Raw genomic sequence first — 14,836 nt, 5'->3', positions numbered from 1 at the left:
GCTCTTAAAAGCAAGAACTATCTGATCATCCTTTAATCGGCTAGGGAACTCTGATACATCCAAATAGTGATTTATCAAGTCGCGCGAAGGAGTTTAGAAGATTTGTCATCAATACCAGTGACCTTTTTGATATTGACCTAAGAAATAACCTCTCAGTCACTGAAGAGTCTAATTACCGTTTTACATAGGCTGACCTGTAAGATCTCGCATGTACATTGGCTTCATAACAGAGACAGTAAACTAATGCATGCTCTGTTGTATAAAAGTCTAAATAATTAAAATAATTAATACTATGATTACATCATTAATGATCCTATATATCACTCTTATGCTTTACACATCACGATAAAAAAAATGCTTTATTATTCGATGTGGTAACTCGTCTTATTAATCTAGTTAAATGTATACGTAGCTGTCTTGTGCCCTGGTGGTAGCGCGCAGACTCTAAGTTCAGGCATGATATGATTATAGTGTCGCTTTAAAAAATACCATAAATAATGTTTCGTTTTACTTTATTGATACAAAGAACAATAATTCAAACGCTCGTCACTCACTATGTACAAAAGGCTAGTGGGTAATGGCGCAGCGTCACTGTAGTATGTGATTAACAGCAGTGTACCTTTAAATAGACTAACCTATTGAGACGTAGGAATCTATACATGTATTGACTGGTATGTGGTCGCTTTGGTAAATACCCCCGGACCAGGAAGTTTATTTCCTTGGATTGAGGGAATAATGTCTTATCACAATATACTCGCCTTCACAGTCTTATCCACACTTATCTCGGGTAAATATCTTAGTTTTTATGGTGTGTTAACGTCTTTAAGACTATTTATACTTATATATAATCAGTTGGAGCAAAATATATCTTTCGTTTCCGATAACAATCTCGTGTTGGAAAGAACAATTGTATAAATGACACTGTTGGTGGCCTTGGTTCAACGTTTGCTAATTTAAACAACTCTACTTTTCCAAATTGTTCGTTACGTCCGACCTACATGTATATGAGATTTCGAAAATGCATATTTATTCTTCATTGATAATTGCTATGACCGCTTCGGAAGTACTCGCTATTTATCCATATGTAAATGAACATCTACTGTTGTACTGAAATTTAAATAATATGGGTAACCATTATACATTGTTGCAGTATACACTTGCTCAATAGTTGATCAGGGTCTGAAACGTGTTTGTTGACAACATACAACCAACCCGGAACTGCTATTATGATGTAGGACTGCGGCAAGAACTAACTTCATTGATAGCATACGAGTGTTAGCATACCAAAATACAATGTTTCCGTTATTGATGACAATACGATTCATTTTATATTGGATTCATCATTTTAAAACAATAACAAATCAAACTAACATATCATTTATCTCCACACTTGGTACTTAGATACTGTATTCATACCTGACATTAAATACTGTATACATAACGGATACTTAGATACTGTATACCTACCTGATACTGTAATACTGTATACATACCTGGTACTGTAATACTGTATAAATACCTGGTACTGTAATACTGTATACATACCTGGTACTGTAATACTGTATACATACCTGGTACTGTAATACTGTATACATACCTGGTACTGTAATACTGTATACATACCTGGTACTGTAATACTGTATAAATACCTGGCACTTAAATACTGTATACATACTGGGTACTGTAATACTGTATACATACCTGGTACTGTAATACTGTATACATACCTGGTACTGTAATACTGTATAAATACCGGGTACTGTAATACTGTATACATACCTGGTACTGTAATACTGTATACATACCTGGTACTGTAATACTGTATACATATCTGGTACTGTAATACTGTATACATACCTGGTACTGTAATACTGTATACATATCTGGTACTGTAATACTGTATACATACCTGGTACTGTAATACTGTATACATACCTGGTCCTGTAATACTGTATACATACCTGGTACTGTAATACTGTATAAATACCTTGTACTGTAATACTGTATACATACCTGGTACTGTAATATTGTGTACATTCCTGGTACTGTAATACTGTATACATACCTGGTACTGTAATACTGTATACATACCTGGTACTGTAATACTGTATACATACCTAGTACTTAAATACTGTATACATACCTGGGTACTGTAATACTGTATACATATCTGGTACTGTAATACTGTATACATACCTGGTACTGTAATACTGTATACATACCTGGTACTGTAATACTGTATACATACCTGGTACTGTAATACTGTATACATACCTGGTACTGTAATACTGTATAAATTCCAGGTACTGTAATACTTTATACACACCTGGTACTGTAATACTGTATAAATACCTGGTAATTGAATACTGTATGCATACCTGGTACTGTAATACTGTATACATACCAGGTACTGTAATACTGTATAAATATCTGGTACATGTACTTAAATACTGTATACAGATGTACATACCAGGTACTGTAATACTCTATAAATACCTGGTAATTGAATACTGTATACATACCTTGTACTCAAATATGACACTAATGCATCAAATAATCGATATACAATGAGATGGTAAAAAGTACGCAAATAAGTATTTCATTAACAAATTGATCAATTAATTAAAATATAAAAGATTAGAACCTTATCAACTTAAATCCCGACATATCCTGTTGCTCTTCGAATATAACTCCAGTACATCAAGTTATTCATATCAAGTCCCTGTAACATAAGAGTTGTCTACCCTTGTGCATAAGCAACACGATACCAAATTGTGACGATCTTCGATTTTTATTTTCATTCTAAATACACAGATAAAACCATCTACACTGAAGATAATCGACAAGGATCTTTCTAAGGATAAATCCTTGTATGATATTATGATAAAATAAACATTAAAGAAAAGTAATCGAAATATAAAAGGTACTGTGGAGCATGGTAAACTAGATCAAAGGCTAACCTCGTATCAATAACTAAAAAGAACATAGTCTCTGTCTATTTTACTAATCATAGTGTTATTTTGAATAATTAGACGTTTAAGATTAACATTAGGTCCTTGTAGAACCCATCTGTCTTTAATTGATTATCTTTATTCAGACTGATGTATTTACTTCCTTTTTATGTTGAGTGCCTAGGAGATGTTTTGGAGGACTAGATTAACAAAAGCCATATATGTTCAGTTCCTATTTTACACCTTAAGAGGACTGTATTAACATTCGGCACGTTCCCCTTCTATGCTGACTACAATTTGTACATATAATCAACAAAGTGGGTTGTATGGTATGGGTGGTGCTATATTACGGTTATAAAACGGGAATGTTTTGTATCATTTAACGTACGGTGACAATAATTTGACACTTATAACCTGTTTTCCCGACCACAGAGGTGTTTTCCGGGGACTACTGTACGATCTGTAGTAACCAATCGGTATACTGTGATTCAGGATGTTGCAGTACTTACGGCAGCACCCATTGTTGTCCGAACACGTGAGTATCATAGAATGGCAATTTATATCAATCAGAGCAGTACACTATATAATAGTACTGAGTTATATAAAATATGATTTTTTATTATCATTCTGTGTTATTTTTCCTACTGGAATACATCATTCTAATATCATTTGGAAATGTTAGAGTAAGTATAATGATTTAATGAGTACTTTATCTATCATTTATCATCAATAATATACCAGGATAATAGTGTTTATCATCTATATACTACAATATACCAGCTACTGGTTACACGAGAAATAAATGATTTCCTCAATTTGAGAACGACTTGAGAAGAACATGAGAAAAACTACTGGTGGGAAACTGCATTGCTTTGACGTTTCTGCCGAAGAAAAGACGAATTCCTGTCATTGACTGCGACAGTGACTAGATTAGAGTTTGAGAAAATTATTTGACGTATGTGCCTATAGAAAAATAAAATTGTATCGTGAATATGCCATGTTCTTTATGTAATTACCAACAAATCCATGTTATCTGCAGTGAGCCGAAAACATACACTGAGTTGTACTACTCCGCCCACAATAGTCCTTTCTTTTTCTTTAATTCTTTAATTAAAAGCGCATTATTTGGAAACAGAAACATAATTTCAGTCATGAATATGCATATTTAGAATAAATTGGCATTATGCATATTTTGTTTGTTTTGTTTTATTTAATTCACTGAACACTGAATATTACTCAACCGACATTGACATGTCGCCGCGACATTAAAAGACGGTAGAAACATCAACATTTGCTTCGTTGTTGTTGAAACTTATGTAAGTCGACAATGTTATTGTTTACAATTTAAACTTGATCTTCGTTAACATATTTTCAGTGGTTGTCGTTCGAACAATTTTCTCATCCCTCGCTCGTGGATGAGATCTCGTGGCCACCTGCGGTGGTCCCTCGATCTCATCTACGAACTCACGATGAAAAAAAATAATCTCACTATAACCTCTGAAAAAAACAGTGTGATAATCTATAAATATAAATAGACATGTATTGAGAATGCATGGCTCTCAATTGAACAAAACAATTTAAGATTGAAATGAGATTCCAAAATTTAATTCAAATGGATTTTCTGTTTCATTTATAAATCTTCTTGATACTCATTTGACCTTTTCAATAAGGTTTTCGTTGTTTCGAAAACCGGAGTCTTTATATGAATGTTGTTGTTTTCATTTCCGAAGGACGGCCATCGTGGTTGGATCAGTTTTTGGGACGTTTGTTGTTATGGTGATATTGGCAGCGGTATTTATCTGCTACCTACAAAATAGACGGAATCGTTTGGATGCAATCAATCAGTACATAGTGGCTCAGACACAATATTATATAGAGGACTTCACAGAGGACAACGACGATAGACGCCCAATAGTTGGAGGCGCCAAACCACCCAAACCTCTGAACAAACCAACACTACCAGACCAATGTAAGTACCAACACTACCAGACCAATGTAAGTACCAACACGTAAGACCAATGTAAGTATTAACACTACCAGACCAATGTAAGTATTAACACTACCAGACCAATGTAAGTATTAACACTACTAGACCAATGTAAGTATCAACACTACCAGACCAATGTAAGTATCAACACTACCAGACCAATGTAAGTATCAACAAAAACGTGTAAACAAACCAACACTACCAGACCAATGTAAGTACCAACACTACCAGACCAATGTAAGTATCAACAATACCAGACCAATGTAAGTATCAACACTACCAGACCAATGTAAGTATCAACAATACCCGACCAATGTAAGTATCAACAATACCAGACCAATGTAAGTATTAACACTACCAGACCAATGTAAGTACCAACACTACCAGACCAATGTAAGTATCAACAAAAACGTGTAAACAAACCAACACTACCAGACCAATGTAAGTATCAACACTACCAGACCAATGTAAGTATCAACAAAAACGTGTAAACAAACCAACACTACCAGACCAATGTAAGTATTAACACTACCAGACAATTGTAAGTATTAACACTACCAGACCAATGTAAGTATTAACACTACCAGACCAATGTAAGTATTAACACTACCAGACCAATGTAAGTATTAACACTACCAGACCAATGTAAGTACCAACACTACCAGACCAATGTAAGTATTAACACTACCAGACCAATGTAAGTATCAACACTACCAGACCAATGTAAGTATTAACACTACCAGACCAATGTAAGTATCAACACTACCAGACCAATGTAAGTATCAACACTACCAGACCAATGTAAGTATTTAACACTACCAGACCAATGTAAGTATCAACACTACCAGACCAATGTAAGTATCAACACTACCAGACCAATGTAAGTATCAACACTACCAGACCAATGTAAGTACTAACACTACCAGACCAATGTAAGTATCAACACTACCAGACCAATGTAAGTATAACACTACCAGACCAATGTAAGTACCAACACTACCAGACCAATGTAAGTACCAACACTACCAGACCAATGTAAGTACCAACACTACCAGACCAATGTAAGTATCAACACTACCAGACCAATGTAACACTACCAGACCAATGTAAGTTTTTAACACTACCAGACCAATGTAAGTACCAACACTACCAGACCAATGTAAGTATCAACACTACCAGACCAATGTAAGTATCAACACTACCAGACCAATGTAAGTACCAACACTACCAGACCAATGTAAGTATCAACACTACCAGACCAATGTAAGTATCAACACTACCAGACCAATGTAAGTATCAACACTACCAGACCAATGTAAGTATCAACACTACCAGACCAATGTAAGTATCAACACTACCAGACCAATGTAAGTATCAACACTACCAGACCAATGTAAGTATCAACACTACCAGACCAATGTAAGTATCAACACTACCAGACCAATGTAAGTATCAACACTACCAGACCAATGTAAGTATCAACACTACCAGACCAATGTAAGTATCAACACTACCAGACCAATGTAAGTATCAACACTACCAGACCAATGTAAGTATCAACACTACCAGACCAATGTAAGTATCAACACTACCAGACCAATGTAAGTATCAACACTACCAGACCAATGTAAGTATCAACACTACCAGACCAATGTAAGTATTAACACTACCAGACCAATGTAAGTATTAACACTACCAGACCAATGTAAGTATTAACACTACCAGACCAATGTAAGTATTAACACTACCAGACCAATGTAAGTATTAACACTACCAGACCAATGTAAGTATTAACACTACCAGACCAATGTAAGTACCAACACTACCAGACCAATGTAAGTATTAACACTACCAGACCAATGTAAGTATCAACACTACCAGACCAATGTAAGTATTAACACTACCAGACCAATGTAAGTATCAACACTACCAGACCAATGTAAGTATCAACACTACCAGACCAATGTAAGTTTTAACACTACCAGACCAATGTAAGTACCAACACAACCAGACCATTGTAAGTATCAACACTACCAGACCAATGTAAGTATCAACACTACCAGACCAATGTAAGTATTAACACTACCAGACCAATGTAAGTATTAACACTACCAGACCAATGTAAGTATTAACACTACCCGACCAATGTAAGTACCAACACTACCAGACCAATGTAAGTACCAACACTACCAGACCAATGTAAGTATCAACACTACCAGACCAATGTAAGTATCAACACTACCAGACCAATGTAAGTATTAACACTACCAGACCAATGTAAGTATTAACACTACCAGACCAATGTAAGTACCAACACTACCAGACCAATGTAAGTACCAACACTACCAGACCAATGTAAGTATCAACACTACCAGACCAATGTAAGTATCAACACTACCAGACCAATGTAAGTATTAACACTACCAGACCAATGTAAGTACCAACACTACCAGACCAATGTAAGTACCAACACTACCAGACCAATGTAAGTATCAACACTACCAGACCAATGTAAGTATCAACACTACCAGACCAATGTAAGTACCAACACTACCAGACCAATGTAAGTACCAACACTACCAGACCAATGTAAGTATTAACACTACCAGACCAATGTAAGTATCAACACTACCAGACCAATGTAAGTATTCAACACTACCAGACCAATGTAAGTACCAACACTACCAGACCAATGTAAGTACCAACACTACCAGACCAATGTAAGTATTAACACTACCAGACCAATGTAAGTATCAACACTACCCGACCAATGTAAGTACCAACACTACCCGACCAATGTAAGTATCAACACTACCAGACCAATGTAAGTATCAACACTACCAGACCAATGTAAGTATCAACACTACCAGACCAATGTAAGTATCAACACTACCAGACCAATGTAAGTATCAACACTACCAGACCAATGTAAGTATCAACACCTACCAGACCAATGTAAGTATCAACACTACCAGACCAATGTAAGTATCAACACTACCAGACCAATGTAAGTATCAACAATACCCGACCAATGTAAGTATCAACACTACCAGACCAATGTAAGTATTAACACTACCCGACCAATGTAAGTATTAACACTACCAGACCAATGTAAGTATTAACACTACCCGACCAATGTAAGTATCAACAAAAACGTGTAAACAAACCCACACTACCAGACCAATGTAAGTATCAACACTACCAGACCAATGTAAGTACCAACACTACCAGACCAATGTAAGTATCAACACTACCAGACCAATGTAAGTATCAACACTACCAGACCAATGTAAGTATCAACACTACCAGACCAATGTAAGTATTAACACCACCCGACCAATGTAAGTACCAGCACTACCCGACCAATGTAAGTATCAACACTACCAGACCAATGTAAGTATCAACACTACCAGACCAATGTAAGTACCAACACTACCAGACCAATGTAAGTATCAACAATACCAGACCAATGTAAGTACCAGCACTACCCGACCAATGTAAGTATCAACAATACCAGACCAATGTAAGTATCAACAATACCAGACCAATGTAAGTATCAACACTACCAGACCAATGTAAGTATCAACACTACCAGACCAATGTAAGTATCAACACTACCAGACCAATGTAAGTTTTTAACACTACCAGACCAATGTAAGTACCAACACTACCAGACCAATGTAAGTTTTTAACACTACCAGACCAATGTAAGTACCAACACTACCAGACCAATGTAAGTTCCAACACCACCCGACCAATGTAAGTATCAACACTACCAGACCAATGTAAGTATCAACACTACCAGACCAATGTAAGTATCAACACTACCAGACCAATGTAAGTATTAACACTACCAGACCAATGTAAGTATCAACACAACCCGACCAATGTTAGTATCAGCACTACCAGACCAATGTAAGTATTAACACTACCCGACCAATGTAAGTAGTAACACTACCAGACCAATGTAAGTACCAACACTACCAGACCAATGTAAGTACCAACACCACCCGACCAATGTAAGTATCAACACTACAAGACCAATGTAAGTATCAACACTACCAGACCAATGTAAGTATTAACACTACCAGACCAATGTAAGTATCAACACAACCCGACCAATGTTAGTATCAGCACTACCAGACCAATGTAAGTATCAACACTACCAGACCAATGTAAGTATTAACACTACCAGACCAATGTAAGTACCAACACTACCAGACCAATGTAAGTACCAACACTACCAGACCAATGTAAGTATCAACACTACCAGACCAATGTAAGTATTAACACTACCAGACCAATGTAAGTATTAACACTACCAGACCAATGTAAGTACCAACACCACCCGACCAATGTAAGTACCAACACTACCAGACCAATGTAAGTATTAACACTACCAGACCAATGTAAGTATCAACACTACCCGACCAATGTAAGTACCAACACCACCCGACCAATGTAAGTATCAACAATACCAGACCAATGTAAGTATCAACACTACCAGACCAATGTAAGTATCAACACTACCAGACCAATGTAAGTATCAACACTACCAGACCAATGTAAGTACCAACACTACCAGACCAATGTAAGTATCAACACTACCAGACCAATGTAAGTATTAACAATACCCGACCAATGTAAGTATCAACACTACCAGACCAATGTAAGTATTAACACTACCCGACCAATGTAAGTATTAACACTACCAGACCAATGTAAGTATTAACACTACCAGACCAATGTAAGTATCAACAAAAACGTGTAAACAAACCCACACTACCAGACCAATGTAAGTATCAACACTACCAGACCAATGTAAGTACCAACACTACCAGACCAATGTAAGTATCAACACTACCAGACCAATGTAAGTATCAACACTACCAGACCAATGTAAGTATTAACACTACCAGACCAATGTAAGTACCAACACTACCCGACCAATGTAAGTACCAGCACTACCAGACCAATGTAAGTATCAACACTACCAGACCAATGTAAGTATTAACACTACCAGACCAATGTAAGTATCAACACTACCAGACCAATGTAAGTATTAACACTACCAGACCAATGTAAGTATCAACACTACCAGACCAATGTAAGTATTAACACTACCAGACCAATGTAAGTATTAACACTACCCGACCAATGTAAGTATCAACACTACCAGACTAATGTAAGTATTAACACTACCAGACCAATGTAAGTATTAACACTACCAGACCAATGTAAGTACCAACACTACCCGACCAATGTAAGTATTAACACTACCAGACCAATGTAAGTACCAACACGTAAGAATGAACAAAAACATGTAAACAAACCCAAACAAGTTAACATAACACAAATTACGGAATATTACTGACATTAAAACGAAAAAGTACAATAGAAATAAAATAAGTTGTTTCGGAAGGATAAGCGTCCTGCGTTTCACAGACGAAACATCAAACAGGTGAATCTGATTTTGAATATAATACCACGGCGAGCGGACGAACAAAAATCGAACGTCAACATCTCTGTTGAATATGAACTTTATTCTGGGAATCAAGGATATCGGGGAAATCCAATAAGATTTTTAGAAATAATGAAATATGGAAAGGAAAATACATTCACACGAATCATTTAACAAATTGATTTTTTTGGCAAACTTGCATGTAGAAACAAGACAAAATAAAACTTGAACCAAAACCAGAAGAACTACAAAGCATTCTCCATTAAATGTCTGAAACAAGCCTATCCGATAAATCTGTCTGCTGATATCAAGCTAATCAAATCTGTACCTTTCCGATAAATCTTCTGTCGGTCTGAAATCAAACTATTCAAATCGATACCTGTCCGATAAATATTTTGTCTGTCTGAAATCAAGAATACCCACATCTTGCTGACAAGATAAGTCCGAAAATACCACAAACCAATTGAAAATTAGAAAGGAAACATACCACAAATACATTCTTTGAAGGTGTTAAATGATTAAAACAGATAAAAGATTCGTGTGAAAGCAGGCGATAGTGAAGGTGCAGTTCATTGTAAGATTTTCCGTTTATTTCAGTAATCAATGACTTGAAGGCAAAAAAATATGATACATATACGATCAATATAGCGATGTTCTTAATCAAAACTTTCCGTTCGAGGAAATAAATCAAACATCTTGATTTTATTGAATTGATTGATATACAAAAAAAATACACCGGGTATAATATGCTTTTTTATAATGTACTTTCAGCTTTGTTTCAAGCCATTGATGGGATATGATAAATGATGAGTTTTCCCGAGGAATGGTGGTACTACCTGGACTTTCTCGTGAGACTATACAACTGTGGAGCAGGATTCTGGAATCTGATGTTGCTACTGTTATAGTACATTAACTAATCCGAACACTTGCAAGACGTTACTTATTAAGTCTAAATTCAGTGTTAAACTGGTCCAGAAACTCTAAAACACCTTTTGTTGGAATTGTAATTGTGAATGTTGATGCAGTTTTTAACAACTATCCATACATTGAAGTGTATTGCAAGCATGCACAAAGATTTTCATAATCTTCTTTTTTATCTAACGGAATATATTTTTGAACGTATTTTGATCGCATGTTAAACTGGTATTCTTTGTATTGTATCCTGTAGGTACGAAGGAAGTGTCAAGCATGTACATTTTGTAGCTCAAACATATTTAGGTTTACTCATAGGTATTCATAATGCTTATGGAATACATCTTCATTAAGTGTTAAACGTTAGAGAGTTCTTATTATGGATATTGGTAGATAATCAAATTACTTATATGTTTTAATGTTATTATTGATTCTATTATTCCATTTGTAATGTAACCTAATGATTAATTGTAAATAACTTCTTTACAAGTTTTATGTTTTCTAGTAGCCATTATGTCAAAATGTGGTGTTTATTGAAGAAAGTCTTAGCCAGAGAGAATTCTAGGGTTTGTAATGTTCATATTACACAGAAAACAATGATATACAGTTTCAAATATAAGTACTGAAATGGTTCTATTTAGAGAACAAAATAAGCGTAAAAGATATGCATTGAAGTCTTTCCGTGCTGGGTCTATTTTTGCATGTAATATATAGCAGTTCGATATGACATGATAGTTTCAGTTAACAATTTGATCGACATATTGATAGTATATCCATATTTATCAACATTATGATTGTGTAAAATGTTTTTGTGTAATAGTAATTTATATCAGTATCTAGTGAATGTTTTTGTGTTATAATGGTTCCTGTCACTATCTAATGAATGTTTTTTGTGTTATAATGGTTACTATCACTATCTAGTAAATGTTTTTGTGTTATAAGGGTTACTATCACTATCTAGTAATGTTTTTGTGTTATAATGGTTACTATCACTATCTAGTAAATGTTTTTGTATCATAATGGTTACTATCACTATCTAGTAATGTTTTTGTGTTATAATGGTTACTATCACTATCTAGTAAATGTTTTTGTGTTATAATGGTTACTATCACTATCTAGTAAATGTTTTTTTTGTGTTATAAGGGTTACTATCACTATCTAGTAAATGTTTTTGTGATATAAGGGTTACTATCACTATCTAGTGAATGTTTCGTGTTATAATGGTTTCTATCAGTATCTAGTGAATGTTTCGTGTTATAAGGGTTTCTTTCACTATCTAGTGAATGGTTTGTGTTATAAAGGTTTCTATCACTATCTAGGGAATTTTTTGTGTTATAATGGTTTCTATCACTATCTAGTAATGTTTTTGTGTTATAAGGGTTACTATCACTATCTAGTAAATGTTTTTGTGTTATAATGGTTACTATCACTATCTAGTAATGTTTTTGTGTTATAATGGTTACTATCACTATCTAGTAAATGTTTTTGTATCATAATGGTTACTTTCACTATCTAGTAATGTTTTTGTGTTATAAGGGTTACTATCACTATCTAGTAAATGTTTTTGTGTTATAATGGTTACTATCACTATCTAGTAAATGTTTTTTGTGTTATAAGGGTTACTATCACTATCTAGTAAATGTTTTTGTGATATAAGGGTTACTATCACTATCTAGTGAATGTTTCGTGTTATAATGGTTTCTATCACTATCTAGTGAATGGTTTGTGTTATAAGGGTTTCTATCACTATCTAGTGAATGGTTTGTGTTATAATGGTTTCTATCAGTATCTAGTGAATGGTTTGTGTTATAAGGGTTTCTATCACTATCTAGTGAATGTTTTGTGTTATAAGGGTTTCTATCACTATCTAGTGAATGTTTTGTGTTATAAGGGTTTCTATCACTATCTAGTGAATGTTTTGTGTTATAAGGGTTTCTATCACTATCTAGTGAATGTTTTGTGTTATAAGGGTTTCTATCACTATCTAGTGAATGGGTTTTTTTTTTTGCTGTAATGGTTCCTATCAGTACCTAGTGCGTGTTTTTGTGTAATGATATTTACTATCAATATATATATTATTTTTTTTTTTTTTGGTATTTTGTATATTGTTCTGTCAATATCTGTAGTGAAGAGTTCTACCTCTTCCTGACAATATTTAATGTTATGGTGTACCATTGTTTCGTGGTATACTCTATTGTGTGTAATATTGTTCCCTGACCATTACTGGTGCGTATTGTTGTTTTATATTGTTTCCTGACGATAATGAGTAGTATAATGTAACATTATGATGGTGTAAATATGATTTTGATACTAACGAATTCCGTCCATAATATACTTGAAAGACTTGAACATAGCATAATTATAAGCCATGCTTTCTAAAAATGAAATAAACATTTTGATACACGTAAATAAGAATAAGGTTGTTTTCGTATTTCATTGAACAAAAAGGGCACGCAAAATGCACATCATAATTTAAACATTATATTGCATTTCATTATTCAAATCAGGGAAAATGTGTGCCAGCTGCCAGCTTAATTTAGAGAGAGAGAGGGGGGGATAGGAGAGAGAGAGGGGGGGGGGGGGGGGTAGGAGAGAGAGAGGGGGAGGGGGTAGGAGGGTGTAGGTACATATAAAGTTAAATGACTGCAGGGTCGTGGTTCCAGTTTTTCCCGACACAGGCGACACAAGTTTTCTGATCGCTATTCGAATATTTCTGCTTGTACTAAATGTTCATCACATCCCGTGCAAAGTTTCATTCCCCTGGGTCCCTCTGTTTCCCTCTATTATATCCGTTTCACAGGTGCCGCCCGGATCGGGAAGGATCAGAAACACGACCTATAGATGTTTGGAATTAATTCAATTATACTTTATCGATAAGAAAGAAAAAAACAACAAAACAATTTCTTAATTATGATATCGCAGTTTATAACGATGTATTGAGAAAACTCCTCATTTCTGCTAAAATGACAGATGGAAAAGTCAATCACTATTTATATAGACTAGCTATTGTAAGCTATTGTAAGCTATTGTAACAAAATTATACATATGTTTATTGCAAGACTAGTATACCTAAAACATTACTTGCGATTCCATACTGACCAACATTTTTTTTTACATTTTATATACAACTGTAAAAAAAATTTAATCGAAAATTTAGCAAATAAATATATACTTTGTTTTGATCAAGTTTACTTTTATACACATATACATATTTTTAGATTGCATTTCATACAATAAGTTTAAACAATTTTTATCATTTAAGAATGAATAATACAGTGTATGATACCATACGGATATTAGTGGATCACATGCTGGATGGTCCTAGGTATTACTTAAGTATTCACAGTGTAACGAGGTCTACTTAGGGCATTGCGGCTGTCTCTATGGCACTGAGATACTAGATATACGCTCAAGGAACAATATTTGTATTGCACTTGTGAAATCTAGACGACTTACAGATACCCATATATTACATCCGTATAGTTTTGGAGAAACGTGTACGACATTATGCCATGTTTCACTTAA

The 14,836-nt window shown here is 34.7% G+C and overlaps 1 protein-coding gene across 1 annotated transcript; it reads left to right on the top strand.

Annotated features, from left to right (window-relative positions):
- The first annotated feature begins 660 nt into the window (after window positions 1-660).
- On the top strand, window positions 661-13,861 carry LOC117329076. Its single transcript, XM_033886789.1, has 4 exons — window positions 661-787; window positions 3,384-3,486; window positions 4,682-4,920; window positions 11,171-13,861. Exons 1-4 carry the CDS (start codon window positions 736-738, stop codon window positions 11,197-11,199), a joined length of 423 nt encoding a protein of 140 aa, XP_033742680.1. The 5' UTR covers window positions 661-735; the 3' UTR covers window positions 11,200-13,861.
- Window positions 13,862-14,836: the final 975 nt, after the last annotated feature.

Source organism: Pecten maximus, chromosome 6, assembly GCF_902652985.1.
Source record: "Pecten maximus chromosome 6, xPecMax1.1, whole genome shotgun sequence".
Classification (NCBI taxonomy): Eukaryota; Metazoa; Mollusca; class Bivalvia; order Pectinida; family Pectinidae; genus Pecten; species Pecten maximus.
The sequence above is the reverse complement of the archived record's forward strand: the minus strand, read 5'-3'. Positions and strand labels throughout refer to the sequence as shown.